The sequence below is a fragment of the Paramormyrops kingsleyae genome, chromosome 16 (genome assembly GCF_048594095.1).
Source record: "Paramormyrops kingsleyae isolate MSU_618 chromosome 16, PKINGS_0.4, whole genome shotgun sequence".
Lineage (NCBI taxonomy): Eukaryota > Metazoa > Chordata > Actinopteri > Osteoglossiformes > Mormyridae > Paramormyrops > Paramormyrops kingsleyae.
The window spans coordinates 6,067,620-6,082,117 of record NC_132812.1 but is presented as its reverse complement, the minus strand read 5'-3'; the positions used below and the strand labels follow the sequence as shown (position 1 = coordinate 6,082,117).

The 14,498-nt window shown below is 41.4% G+C and overlaps 1 protein-coding gene and 1 long non-coding RNA gene across 2 annotated transcripts; both read left to right on the top strand.

Annotated features, from left to right (window-relative positions):
• The first annotated feature begins 182 nt into the window (after positions 1-182).
• Positions 183-10,075, top strand: LOC111851367 (uncharacterized). The gene is made up of 9 exons (XM_072700351.1): positions 183-266; positions 2,006-2,053; positions 2,258-2,305; positions 2,397-2,575; positions 2,741-2,837; positions 5,655-6,002; positions 6,182-6,323; positions 6,563-6,688; positions 6,804-10,075. Exons 5-9 carry the CDS (start codon positions 2,766-2,768, stop codon positions 6,842-6,844), a joined length of 729 nt encoding a protein of 242 aa, XP_072556452.1. The 5' UTR covers positions 183-266; positions 2,006-2,053; positions 2,258-2,305; positions 2,397-2,575; positions 2,741-2,765; the 3' UTR covers positions 6,845-10,075.
• Positions 10,076-13,129: 3,054 nt separating this feature from the next.
• Positions 13,130-14,498, top strand: LOC140578658 (uncharacterized). Its single transcript, XR_011982928.1, has 3 exons — positions 13,130-13,166; positions 14,074-14,242; positions 14,378-14,498. It is a non-coding gene; the product is annotated as an uncharacterized lncRNA (long non-coding RNA).

Here is a 14,498-nt window from a genome sequence, read left to right as displayed (position 1 = left end):
TTACGTTCTCATTCGTAATTTTGCTGTTAACTCAGATGGTTGTTGTATAAATGAGGAAAATGTAGGTAATAACCACATTCTCACTCTTAGGTTCGAGAGTGAGAAAATATCTATTCTGAGGGACATCAGGGAGGAACTGGCAGCCCTGAGGGAACAGAAGGAAAGACACCATTAGGAGGTGATGGCCTACCGGAGGGAGAAATTTGTCTTACTGGCCCAACAGGTCAGCAGAACCAGCATCACACTGCACCACCCAACCTCTGACAGTAAGTTCATATTACTACTTATTAGTATTATACAATGTGCTGGTTGCCCAATGACTACTTCTATTTTCCTTTAACAGACCCTGAGTGATCATGCTGCAGTGACCCCCATCCCTTCACCTCCTTTTTTTGTTTTTATTGTGAGCAATAGGCCTGGATATCAGGCCTACATGCCTCCCAAAGTCCAACCCCTCGTCCTTGTCGTGGGAGGTGGAAACAGATGCAGTCTGCTGCTGCTTTAATCATCTGTCTTCTGGTGGCATCTGTCAGAGATTTGGTTCTTGCATACTCTTGCATGATGCGTTCACCACCAGGCTTTGTTGTTAGGATTTTTTCAATCAACTTAAATTGGAATAAAATATGCATTAGATAATTTTAAACCATATGTAAGACTGGAAAATAATTACATAAACATCCTCCCCATCGAATGGAACAACATCCAGATCAGACTTAATGTCCACTACACACCGCTTTTGCCTCGTAGTTTACACGGCATGGCCTTTTAGGTTGACTTCCTTCAGCAGCGGCTGCTTCTCCAGGAGGGTCACACTTCATAAAATTCAGAATGACGGTATCTTCAGATGCTGCTGAGGATGATGATGATAGAGAAGATGATTAAGGAATATGAACAAAAACAGAAGCATATAAAATGGAACTGTTATGCTCCTGTCCCAACTGTTAAACAAAGTTTAATATAAACACATTTGTGGATTGTCAGTGATTACAAAGTTCTTCATTGCCCAGCATGACTCGGAAGGTTCCAGGAGATTATTTCTTCAAAAACCTCTGTGTCAACTTCTGTGTCAGACTGGTCATACACCTTTATGGTAAATGGATTGCATTTATATAGCAAATTTTTTTGCTACTCTTTAGAGCACTCACAGCGCTTTACAATTATGCCTCACATACACACATTCACACACTGGTGGCGGAGGCTGCCATGCAAGGCGCCAACCAGCTAACCAGGAGCAATTCGGGGTTCAGTGTCTTGCTCAAGGATACTTCAATGGGGTCAGGAGGACGCGGGGCTTTAACTTGCAACCCTCTGGATGCCAAACGATAAAACTACCTCCTGCACCACCATCGCCCCATGATATCTAGCTGTCTGTCTTCTGATATGTTAAATTTTAGGCACACTGAAGTAAAAGGAATGAATACTGTCACAAAATTTGAAAGTCTATCAATTTTCTTCTGATGAAAATCAAACGGTCAGCTAAGTATAGAGTAAGCCTCATGTCTTCACAAAATGCTGATGAGTTGAAGCTGCAGGCAATAGGTCATTCTCATTCATTTTAATGACTCATGACTGTGCCCCAAATCAACCTATGGGTACAAATAAAATAACCTGAACCTGAACCTAATGCACAGGAAAACAATTATTAACTTAACTAATTTAAATGGAATAGTTTTATGATGATTGTGGAATATTAACCAAGTAAAAAGTTGTGATTGTTTTATCCTGATATACTAACTAACCTTCTCTCATGAAGGTTTCGAATGTTAGGTCAGACAGTCTAACATACTTCTGCTCCCTGCCAAACAAAACATGCAGCAGCATATTCTGTAAAAATGAAAAGGCTTACTGAAAGCTTACTGAAATCATCTACATAGTGTTCACTGTGAAGTAGCTTTCAGTGAGCCTCAGTCAAGGTGTGTGATTCCATTGACTTTGGTGCAGCTGTAAACACATTTTTGATTATTTACATTGTTTCTGTTCAATCTCTGACATGTTTCTTTTTAAGGCTCAACCATCAAGTAAAGATGCAGCTGGTTCAAGTGGTCAGTGGGAGGTATGTCTCTAAGAAATTATAAATGGTAGTATTAGATATTGGGCTGGTATTGGTGTGAGAATGGTATTATTGAATGATAATTATTTTGCCTTTGGATGCATGTTTGTTATATTGTGCATCATTATACGATTGTATCATTGTAACTGCTGTATTTCTCAATTAGCATTGCTCTTGTTCAAGCAGTGACATTATTTTCTTTTAAAGGCTGAACAGCAGAGTACTGGTGCAGTTTGTCCAGGTAGTCAACTGGAGGTATGTATAGTGATCGAGTTTGGGTGAGAGATGAATAGGGCAGTTACATGTATGATGGAATTACATGTTCTCTGTAATTTGCTTTTCCCAGAATGGTCAAGGACAGATTGATGGTGCACATATATTTGATGCAGACGGTCTGAGAGCACTCATTGAGAGCAAAGCTCCTAGTGTACTAAATGAATACGACAAGTTAGGAACACTCTCTGTGACATCCAGAAGACTTCTGGTGAAGATAGGTGTGAGCAATCTGGTGGAGCAAAAGGGATTGTGAGTTCATCCTTCAGGGAGTTCAGGGAAATAAATATGATAGTTTAAAGTTATTTATTTATTTATTTGACTGGTCTGTGGTGAAACTGACTACTCAAGAATGAATTGCGAGGTGTGTATAGGGTTGTTTTTTGGTGGCCTCAAGATTCTTCATTTTACTTTCAGTTACCCTTCAAATGTTGACAAACAGATGCTGGCTAAAAGCATAATGGCAGTTTTCCCATCACTGAAGATCAAGTTACGAGAAGAGAATGAAGGATTTGTAAGTGTAAACAGATATCTTGCAGTAAAATACAATTTTCATAGGTATATTTGCTTACATATTGGCTGAGGGGGGAGCATAATTCCACTGTATTTAATTGTTTTCTCTGTCAGTCTTACTTGATATTTCATGTCAAATGAAATTGTTTCCAGTTTGGGATTTGATTTAAGAGTAATAATGAGTATGCATGCTCTGTTTGTCTGCATGTATGGCCTGGGACGGGGGAGCACGTCGGTGTTGGGGTGGTGCGGGTGTGGTGGGGTGCGAGTGTTTGGTGAATGTGGGTATCTGGGTATGAATGGCTCGTCGGCGATGCCGGCGCAGATGAGGCCCCAGACACCTCCTTGGGTTGGGGCGGGGGGGCGCTGCGGCGGGGGGCGGGGGTGTCCCCCTGGGTGTTGGCGCCGCGCGTCCGGGCATGCCTTGCCTGGCGCCCGCTGCCCTGCGGCACTGTGGGCTGTCGCCGCGCGCCCCCCCTGCCGGCCCGCATCCACCTACACCACACATAGGTAATGGGGGGTGATCAGCTATTCACCCCCCATCTTACACATTAGACGCCACATCTAGACATCACACCGCACCACACAGAGGGAAGGGGGGGCGATTAGCCACTCATCCCCCCCTCATTATCTTAACTGCATTTTAGACATACATCCACGTCACACCACTCCTCCACATAGGGCCTTGGAGGGCGGGGGGAGCTGTGCAGGTCCTGGGTCGGCTGCTTCTGCAGCCCGCAGCTGGACTGCACAGCTCCCTTCCCCTCTATTTTAACTCCACTTTAGACACTTAGGGCTTGGGGGGGGCGATGGGTGTCTTTTCCCCATATGCTCCCCCATATCTCAACGACACCTTAGTTCACACACATGTACACCATCAATGATCAAGGTGGGTGGGGGGCGGTTGGGGGGGGGGCGGGGTGGGGGGTCCTGGGGGTGGCGGGCGCCGGCGGGTGGGCTCGGGGGTGGGGCGGCCGCATCTGTGGGGCGCTGCCGGTCTCCGGCGGGGTGCCCGCTCGCCTGCGATCTGGGGGGGTGGGGAACATCCTCTGGGCCGTCCACTGGGCAAGTCCAGGGCATCTGCTGCCGGACTTCAAAGACGAGCAGGTGTGACTGGGAGTGTGTGTCTGAGTGTGTGTATGAGTGCATGCATGGATCGGTGTGTCTGCATGTTTGTCCTGGTACGGGGAGCACGTGGATGATGAGGCGGTGTGGGTGCGGCAGTGAGGGGACTTGGGGGAGGGAGGGTGCGGGGGCTGGGGAGGGAGGGTTGGGATCTGGGTGGGGGAGGGGGGGTCGGGGTAGCCAGGGGCGGGTGTGCTTGGTGGCTCTCGGGGTGTCCCCCTGGTCCCCCGGGTGGGGGTTCTTGGGGGGGGGCGGGTCTCCCCGGGGCTGGCGGGGCCCCCACGGGGTGTGCGGGTGCTCCGGGCTCCGGGTTCTATCCGTGCCTGCGTGGCCGGCCCCCGGGGGGGGCCGGCGCGCTACCGCCTGTGGCCGTGGGGTTCCTGCCTCGTGCTTGCCGGTGGGGGGCGCCCGGTGCCTCCTTCCCTGCCTTCCTTGGGTGGGCGCGCAGCCTTCCGGTGGCGGGGGCCCGGGTACCTGGCCACTGTGGGGCGGCTGGGTCCGTGACCCGTCGGGGCTCTCCCGGCCGTCTGGGGGCCCCGGGGCGGCGTTGTTGTGGCCTCGCACACACACTGGGAATCATTCCATGTTAACCTGCACACTCATACATACACTCACAACACACAAACATACACACATACACATATGCGTACACACACACATGCACGTACATATGCACACGCACACACATACACTTAGAACGCACACACACATAGACATGCACGCACACGCACACACACGAGCGCCTGGGGCTCTCTTCCCCTATTTTATCCCTCTTTCCCCTTGTCTGGGTGTGTGTGTGTGTGTGTGTGAGAGTGTGTGTGGGGGTTGGTGTGTGGCTTCCACTCCCTCCTCTCGGATGCGGATGCGGGTACGACAATGTTTGGACGGTGTTCCTGGTGGTCTGCTTGTGCCTACTGTATATATTTATTTTCTTTCGTTGGTATTGACGTGTTTGGTTCCAGGAGCGGATACTGGCACAGGCACGGTCCCATGTCGTGGCGGTACCACTGGTTTCTTTGTGTGTATACTGTTTGTGTGTGTCCCTGGATCTTATCTTTCAGATACAGCAGCTGGTGTGATGATACGGTGTAAAGCAGCAAGATGCAGAAGCTGTCCTCATCACTCTTTCCTTTTTTGTTCTATTGTTTGTTATGTATTATTTCTCTTTCCCTGTCTCTCTCTCTCTCTCTGACCCCCCTCCTTATTTTATTTTTATTATGCATTTATTTATTTTACTGTCTCTCACCCCTTTCTCTCCTTTCTCACTTTCTCTCTCGATTTTTTTTTCCCACTAACCCCCCCTGTCAGCTCCGGCTTTGTGGCGCATTGACATATAACTGATTAATAAAGAGTATACCTCAAGTAACAAGAGGAGCTTAAATCCGAAGCTCCACTTGTTAAAATAAAAGTGTTGGCACAATAAGGCACCCAGACTAACATCCTGCTTGCTTAACTGCCGACACGACAGGGGGAAAAAAAAAAAAAAAAAAGAGTAATAATGTAACTTTTCACATGTTTCCTCCCATAATTTAAATTTGCAGTGGTCAGAAATGGCTAATATCAAGAAAATTAGTCATTCCCATATTCAGTGTTGGTGAAAAAGCATATTAAGGCAGCAATAGTGTGGAACTCGTATGAAAAGAATGGAGTTATCCTTGTATTGAACTATTTCCTTTATTTAATTGTGAACCAGGAGCACTTCTATGATCCAGTGTCCCACTGTGGATTCATTGAGCTGAAACTGAGGAACATACGGAGAACCCTTCATGATGATCAGCGACGTTATCGCAAGCGGGGGAGGTCCAGTGATTCCTCAGGAGTTATTATTACACTGGAGCCACTTGCAGAAGGGGAAGAAGAGTCCATTAAGGAGTGGGTTACTGTCACCAAAAGGTTGAGACCATCTCCTGGCAACCTTGCATCTATCAAAATGGGCATGGAGAAAACCTTCACCAGCCAAAGGCTCTGGATCACAAGCAAGTCACCAACGGTGACTGATATTTTTCAGCAGTATCCTCGCTTTCTAGACCTGCCGTACTTGGTATGTATACAGTACATTGCAGATCATTGCACATCTGTTACTTTACAATTTTGGTAGAGACTTGTTCATGTTTGCTAATATTTTTCGACTGTCTTAGAGCTTAGGCATAATGTATGAATTTTGATGATGGGTGCAGTTCCCATTTTACTATCATAGCTGTAATACCCGGTATTTTTCAGTTGGATGAAGAGTTTGGGAAAATTTATCCAGGGAAGAAAGACCTCTTCCTTCGGAAATGGGAAGGATATATTGTTCCAAAACTACTCAAAGTGGCTACACTTGAAAATGAAACCAGTGTCCATCCAGATGAGGAGAGTGATGGTAAGTTACCTTCCAAGCATATCACACAAATAATAATGCATATGTTATTATTATGGCCATAATGTGTGAGGGAAATGCCAGGGTCTCTTCACAACCATACAATAGTATATCAGCAGTTTTAATTCAGATTTCCACCAGGGCTGAGAAATTTAGAAGAAATATGTATATTTGTAATATTGTAATATTTGAGTTGGCGTCAGCAATTGTATGCATGCCATTTCTTTTCATGTTCTCCTCAGTCACGTTGCTTCAGAGCCCTTCAGCTGCTCACACATTATCTACCTCCTACTGCGTCAGGGAGGGCCAAAGGATGGACCAGATGCAGTGTAAAATCTGCCCTATTTTACATCTTGGACATGAAACCGGTAGGAAACCTGCCGTTGTCTATGAATGTCCTTATCATAATAAAATATGTAATAACACAGATGATAAATATTGATATCCTGCCATCCTTAATTCATATGATTGTGTTTTTTGCAGACTGGAATGAGCATCCACAGCCTTTTAGAGGCATCTCCTGAGGCAGCAGTGGGAGTCCACCAGCCCAAGCTTGTGTGTTTGGGCCACCCCAGTACAACAGCTTAGTACATCATCGTGGCACAGAATGACAAAGTTGCCATCCCACTTCAAGATGAGGGTTTGACATGTGCCATTGACAAGCTGTTCAAAATGTTCTGGGTTTGCAACCTGGCATATTCTGCACAACTTGAATCAGACTATGGTTTCTTTGAGTATGTTTATGACATGCCTGTCTCGGGTGGGAAGAGATCAAAAGTTGTGGAGCTTATTGCAAAGCTCCAGGCAGTTTTATAATTTGTGACACCATGTATACTTGTCCCAAGTGCAAGAAATCAATTTCTAAACAAGTAAGGACACTTATCAGACATCTTCGGCAAGTCCATGCAATTTCAGATGGACAGGATTATACAATTGTATGTAGTCAAAACCACTGTCAAAGAACTTACCATAACTTCAATTCTTATGCCAAACATCTCAATAGAGGACACACTTAGGTTGCAAACCCAGTTCCTTTGGAACAAATGGTCAATTTCATTGTGCCAGATGATGTTTCTATGCCATCTCGCTCTAATGCTATGGACACTTCAGAAACTGATTTGTGGATGTTGATTTTTCAGACCATCGTGACTGCAGCTTCATTTGTTGCCCAAATGTACTCCGCATCAAATTCCACCTTGACTGATGTGCAAGAAAGCATTGCATGCACAAAAGAGCTACTGGACAAGACTATAGATTCTTTAAAGACTAAAACTGCATCTGTTATTAATAGCCATTCTCTATCAGATGATGACTATGCTGTCCAGTCTTTGATGCAAGAGTTTGAAAATGCACGCAACATGTTTTCAGAAGTAGATACTACCTACAAAATGTGCAAATATTTTTCTGAAAAGCACTCTCTTGTCAAGCCAAACAAAATTTCCTTAGGGTACAGAGGTGACAACAAGAAAGCAGGGGAAACTGACTCAAGTACTGGCTGCAGACACATGCCAGTATATCTCCATTATTGATACCATAAAGTTTATCTTTGGAAGTGAAAAGATGCAGAGACTCGCTAAAAGTGTTGATGCGTGATTATTGTGATGGCACAAAATTTGCAAATCATACATTATATAGCAGGTACCCCAATGCTCTACAAATTCAACTTTATTTTGATGATTTGGAAACGACTAATCCTTTGGGTTCAAAAACTAAAGTTCACAAAATGGGAGCTGTTTACTTTTGCTTGAGAAACTTGCCTGTAGAATTCAGTTCTTCCCTTGCACATATTCATCTTTGTCTACTTTTCAATTCTCTAGATAGAGAGGTTTATGGCTTTGGCAAAATATTAGAGACTTTGTTGGATGACATTAGATCTCTTGAAACAAAAGGGATAGAGGTTGAAATTGAGGGCCAGAATTCTCTGCTTCACGGTACTATATGCCTCCTGACTGGTGATAATCTTGCTTGCCATTCACTTGGAGGGTTTTTAGAAAGCTTTTCAGCCAACAAATTTAGCCATTTCTGCTTGACTGATAAACAAGCTGCCCAGTGTGTGTTTGATGATGATCACCAAGAGTTTCGTAATAAAGTAAACTATGAAGAACACGTTAAGGTTAACAATCGAACTTTAACTGGCATTAAACAGAATTCCTGTTTAAACTCACTCAATTATTTTCATGTGACTGAAAACATTTGTGTAGATATTATGCATGACATTTTAGAGGGTGTTGCCATAGTTGAAGTAAAGTTGATGTTAAAACATTTCATCTATAATCAAAAGCTTTTTACCTTGGAGCAGTTCAATGACAGACTAGTAAATTTTGATTACGGTTTTGCAAATGAGAAGAACAAACCTAGCGTCATTCTTAATTTGAGAACATCAGAGAATCCCATAAAACAAACAGCCAGTCAGATGTGGTGCCTCTTACTGTTTTTACCCTTCCTAATAGGAGATTTTATAAGTGAACATGATCAGCATTGGAAATTGTTCCTCCTCCTCAGAGAAATATGTAGTATAGTATTTGCTCCAGTTGTTAGCAAGGGACTTGCTGTCTTTTTAAAACAGTTAGTTATAGACCACCATTATTTGTTCAAGAGTCTTTATCCAGACAGTGCACTCACCCCAAAACATCATTTTATGACTCACTATTGGCACATGATGATAAATTTTGGGCCACTTTTGAAGGTGTATGAGATGTGGTGTATGAGATTTGAAGGTAAGCATGGTCCCTTGAAAAGGCATGCTCATGTTGTGTGTAATTTCATAAATATTTCTAAGAGTTTAGCTTTTAAGAACCAAGTTCAAAGTATGTTCAACTGGAAATTTAGTGACCCATTGACAAAACTGATGACTGTCCCAAACACCTTTCCAGTCATGGTTGGATCTTTGGAAAAAAGTTATCTGGTCATCGAGAATTTGAGAGCACTTGGGTATGATATCAGCACTTGCAGCATAATTCATGTGGCTCACTTGGTTTGTATGCTTGGTCAGACATATAGAACTGGTTGTGTACTTGCTCTAAACTGTGACTTGAGAGGAGAGCATCTTTTTGGAGAGATTATACACATGGTTCCAATTTGTGAAAAGGAAGACTAATCTTTCTTAGAATTTTAACTGTGAAATACTTTGATGATCATTTGTATTCATATGTGGTAGAGCCGAATGATGAGTATGAAATGATTAATTTAGAAGATGTGGCAGACATCAGACAACTAGACTTGCACTCATCTTTCAGTGGAAACCAGCTGCATGTAAATCCAAGATATAAATTGATTGTTTAAATTTGCATTACTGTAACTTCATGTTACCTTCAATGACACCTATGCTTACGTCATGCTTGTAACAGTTAGGAGAGGCAGCTAGTGTACGGTGCCACCTGTCTTATGGTCCTGCAGATTTATGATGGTGCAGCCTGATGGTGCATCCCTGGAGTGATCATTTGTGGGTTTTTCTTGTTTTGCATTTGTAATATTTGTGAATTCTCTGTTGAACTTCTGTGTTTGCCCTGAATTGTTTTTCAGGTTTGATATGAAGTAGTTCTCCAAAAGTCACTATGGTTTACTGTTAAATGAATTGGTAAAATGTATTTACTACATATTTGTGTCTGTAGTGTGATGTTATTATTTCTGTAAAGCATATTTTCCCATGTGTAGACTCACCAAAATTAATTCTTTTTATCTAGAGGTTGCAGGATGTGTGTAAATATTATATGCATGATACATGAAACATTTTAATAAATTGTGCCTGACTTGCATTTGGTTATTCTGTGAGCATTTTAGTAGAATTTTAGCATTCAAATTTTTGGATTTTTTAAAATCATTTTTGGATATTATTAACATACTTGCTGCGGAGAGGACAGAAACACGTGGGTAAGGATCATACATGTAGGCTATAATGAAACATTGTTAGTAATGGATTGATTTTAACAGTGTTGTCTAATTGAGTGACGGTCATCCTTGAATTCATACAGTGAATTCTGTAGTGATTTCCATGGAAGAGATTGTTAAAGATGTCCAGAAGTATGCTAAAGAAACTGTCATTAAACATTTTATTTAGTGATGAAGAGAAGCTGAAATGTGCAAGAAAGTTGAAACATGTTTTAACGAGTTAGAGAATCCTTTCACAATTCTTAATTCGGAATACATTAAAATAAAATTTTTATCAGGCAAGTGGGAAACTGTAGAAGCAGTTGAATGTGTAATTGGCTCAAGATTTGACACAAGACGAAATAAAAAGACTGGAACATATGATCCTGGTAGTAGTTCAAGATAAATACATGTATTTATCCAATTTTGTTCCAATTTTATCTACATTGGAGTCAATATTTAAAAGTGAGTATACTGCAGAAATGTTGAAAAGTTCAGCCACTAATGACTCAAGACTCAAAGATATTTGCGATGGATCTTTATTTAAGACTCACCCTCTGTTTTCAACTGAAAAGCACACAGTCCAGATTCAAATGTTCTATGATGACTTTGAGGTTGCAAATCCTCTCGGTTCCAAGAGAGGTATTCATAAATTGGGTGCAATATATTTTAGCTTAAGAAACTTCTCTCCAAATTGGAATTCTCTTTTGGCCAACATACACCTGTGTGCCTTATTTCATGCACAAGATCTTAAACGGTATGGTTTTAGTGAAAATCTTGCTCCTATAGTTTGAGACATTAAAGTGTTGGAAAGTGATGGTATAAAAATTCCACTATATGGTGGTCGTGGTCGTGGCAGTGTGGTACAGGTTACTGGTGATCATTTAGGCTTCCATAACTTGTTTGGTCTGGTGGAGTCTTTCAGGCCAAGGTACTGTTGCGGATTTTGTTTAGCAGAAAAGACGACTTTCATACAGAATTCACTGAAGATTCACCCAAAATAGTGTTGCGTACCAAAGACACTCACACTGTTCACTGTCAAGAAATGGCTTACAATCTATCTGTTCCTTATGTTTTTGGTCTTAAGAGTTCATGCACTTTGAATTCCTTGACATATTTTTACAAACTGAGAACTTCTCAGTTGATATGATGCATGACATTTTAGAAGGGGTGGCCCAGTACAAACTAAGGCTATTATTTGAGTATTTTAAAGAACAACATGTTACATTGGAAGAACTAAATTTGAGAATACGAAGTTTTGATTATGGATTCATGGAGAGAAGCAACAGGCCAGTAGCTGTGAATTTAGGTGCAGAATCTAATGATCTGGGACTGAATGCAGTTCAGTCATGGTGATAATTGAAGAATGTTCCTCTCATCTTTGAAGAGTTGGTAACCTCTGCTGACCCACACTGGGACCTACTTCTTTTATTACTACAGATAGTAAACATTGTTTTTTCTCCCATGTTATCTCAAGGTCTGTGTGTATACTTACAACATTTGATTGTGGATCACCACAAACTGTTCAAGAAGTTGTATCCTCAGAAAAAACTTTTACCAAAGCACCATTTTCTTATCCATTATACTCAATGCATCCAGAAAATTGGACCTGTACTTCATAGCTGCCGCATGCACAATTTTTTCAAGAAACAGCTCAAGTCATTTAAGAATATCACCAAAACACTGGCCAAAAAACACCTGAATCATATGTCTAATCGGTTAGACATTGGTCCAGGGAAAATGGTGTCTTTAAAAATGGTAAAAGGAGGTTCTGAAATTACCATGGAAAAGCAAGTGCCCAGTAGTGTTAAAGTTATGAATGTGAATTGGGCTAATCACAATGGGTACATGAGGCCCTCATCTGGGGCCTCATGTATAACGATGTGCGTACACTGTAACCAATTGCTGTAAATTTAGCTACAGTATTTTACTGTATTTTCATAATACAGTAAAATCCTGCAGTTTTTACAGAAAGGCTGTAAATCTACAGCACACTTGTGTTTTCAAGCCGATCCATTGCAAATACAGCAATGTGCTGTATACTCAAAGCATTCTGGGATTGATTTTTCTTCGCGCTCGAGCTGACCGTCTAAACGACTAATGTAACGGTAAGTCAAATTCGACGTAATTTAACATACTCCCTTTTCGACCGATTTCTTCGCGCTGGAGCTGGACGTCTAAACGTCTAATGTAACGGTAAGTTAAATTCAACGTAGTTTAACATACTCCCTTTTCGACCGATGTGCTTCTATATTCTTTTTTTCGTTGCTTAACCGTGAAGCACTTGAGTCTGACGTGGTGGAAAAAGTTGGCGGGCAGTCGCCAAAAAGTACGACCAAGAAAATATTACCTTCATTTGGACACGGTAAATTTTCTTTTCCAGTTTAAACAGTTTTATTATTTGGGGCATTTCAACGAGCATACGGTTATCGTTTGTTAGCCGTGCTAAACAAAAATGTTGCTATGCTAACATTTAGACAGCTATGCTCTTCGAATAAATCTGTGGTTATCACACAAATTAGTCTTGCATGTCTAGAATTGTATCTGTTGTCAAGCGCTGTTACTTTCAGAGGGAAGACGCAACATTCCACTAAACTTTAAAATCTAGGTAAGCTAAAGTTGTTGTTTTTTTTAAGTCAATCCAAGAATGTGGAATGAAAATGATTCAGTTTTTCAAAAGCAAGCCAACCAACGACAATGTCCGAACAATCCTTGGCAAAGAAGAAGAGGACATGACCGCCCTTGTTCTACAACTACTCCTTGCACACTTCAAAGAGAAGATGGATGGGCTCATTCTTCAAACAGAGGTGAGCTTAATTAATATAAATAAATAAATACACATATGTAAGGCTTATGTTTTACTGTGCACTTACTTGTGTTCTCTTTTCATCATTTATTTATTTTACTTAAGCCACACGCAAGTCCTGCAGATGTCGAGGGAACTCAATCTGCCTGAGAGTCCTCGACTGATCATTCTTGGTATGTCAAGTCAAATGCATCGTTTTCTATAGAAAGAAAGAGATATTTTTCATTACATCCAAACTTTCTAGATACTGCTTAGTCTCTTATAACAGTGCTGATGAAAACAGCAAGGTCACAATAATCAGTATAAAATTGTATGTTGACATAACCCTACTTTAGAGCAGATGCATTGTAAAACTCTAAGAGCAAAAAGTCACACTCTGCTGATAAATTGTACTGGATTAGATACCTGGCATTCTCTCTCTCTCTCTCTCTCTCTCTCTCACACACACACACACACACACACACACACACAAATAACTACTCAATACTGGACACTTGAATTATGCCCCACAAGAGCAAAAATATGCACATGGAATGGTTAAGGTAGACATGTAATACAGAGGTAATTCAAAAAGAGATCAATGTTCACATTGAATTATGTCATGTGAGATCACAATGTTAATGCTCTTTAATGTCGACATGAAGTGTTATGCTTTGATTTCAACTACTGAATTGCAAAATTTATTGGATTTTATGTTCCCAGAAGTACTAGCACCTGGGTACTTAATTTAGTAAAGGCTTCAAACTTACTTCAATCAAAAGAGCAAGGCAAATGTCTGTTCCATCTTAACTGGGATTGAAAGGCATCTCAATTAAAATGTTTCTTCCAATGTGAATTTATAACATTTTAATGTGTCATTGTTTTCATGCACTTTGATATTTCAACCTCTATTGAAGGTGGTGATATGTACCTTCTCACTGGTATTTTTATACAAAGGTAAACCATTAAATGGGTGTACTGTTGCAACCCTATTCTAGAATAATCAAAATGTTAATTGCTAAGTATCCTCAAATGGTTGTATAATATGGTCAAGTAAATGACACTGAAAGTGACATGTATTGTTTTTTTTTTCATTTTCAGGACAGACTCTAAGCAACCAGAAGTGGATGCTAAGCATTGAAAGTCAGATTGTCTGTGAGGGAGTACAAGCCAGCTTTGCATCTGGACTCTCAGCTCTATTTACATCATATTACAACTTTAACCTCCAATATCAAGAAGAAGCCGCATGCACCCTTGAGTTTGTGCAAAGGTGAGAGAATTTAATGCATACACAAGTTACAGAAGGATACAGTACATTGTGTGTGCATTATTTTTTAAGTTTTTAAATGTTATTTTAAACTATCTGCTTATTCTAAACTATACTTTTGTCTTTTTTTAACTTTAGGCGCTTCATCGACATCAACCCAGAACGAGGATCCAAAGCCAAGCAGGGAAAAGTGGTATCCAAAAAGACTGGCAAAGTTGTCCAAAAAAAGAACAGTGCTGTGAATCCTCATGTTTCCTCA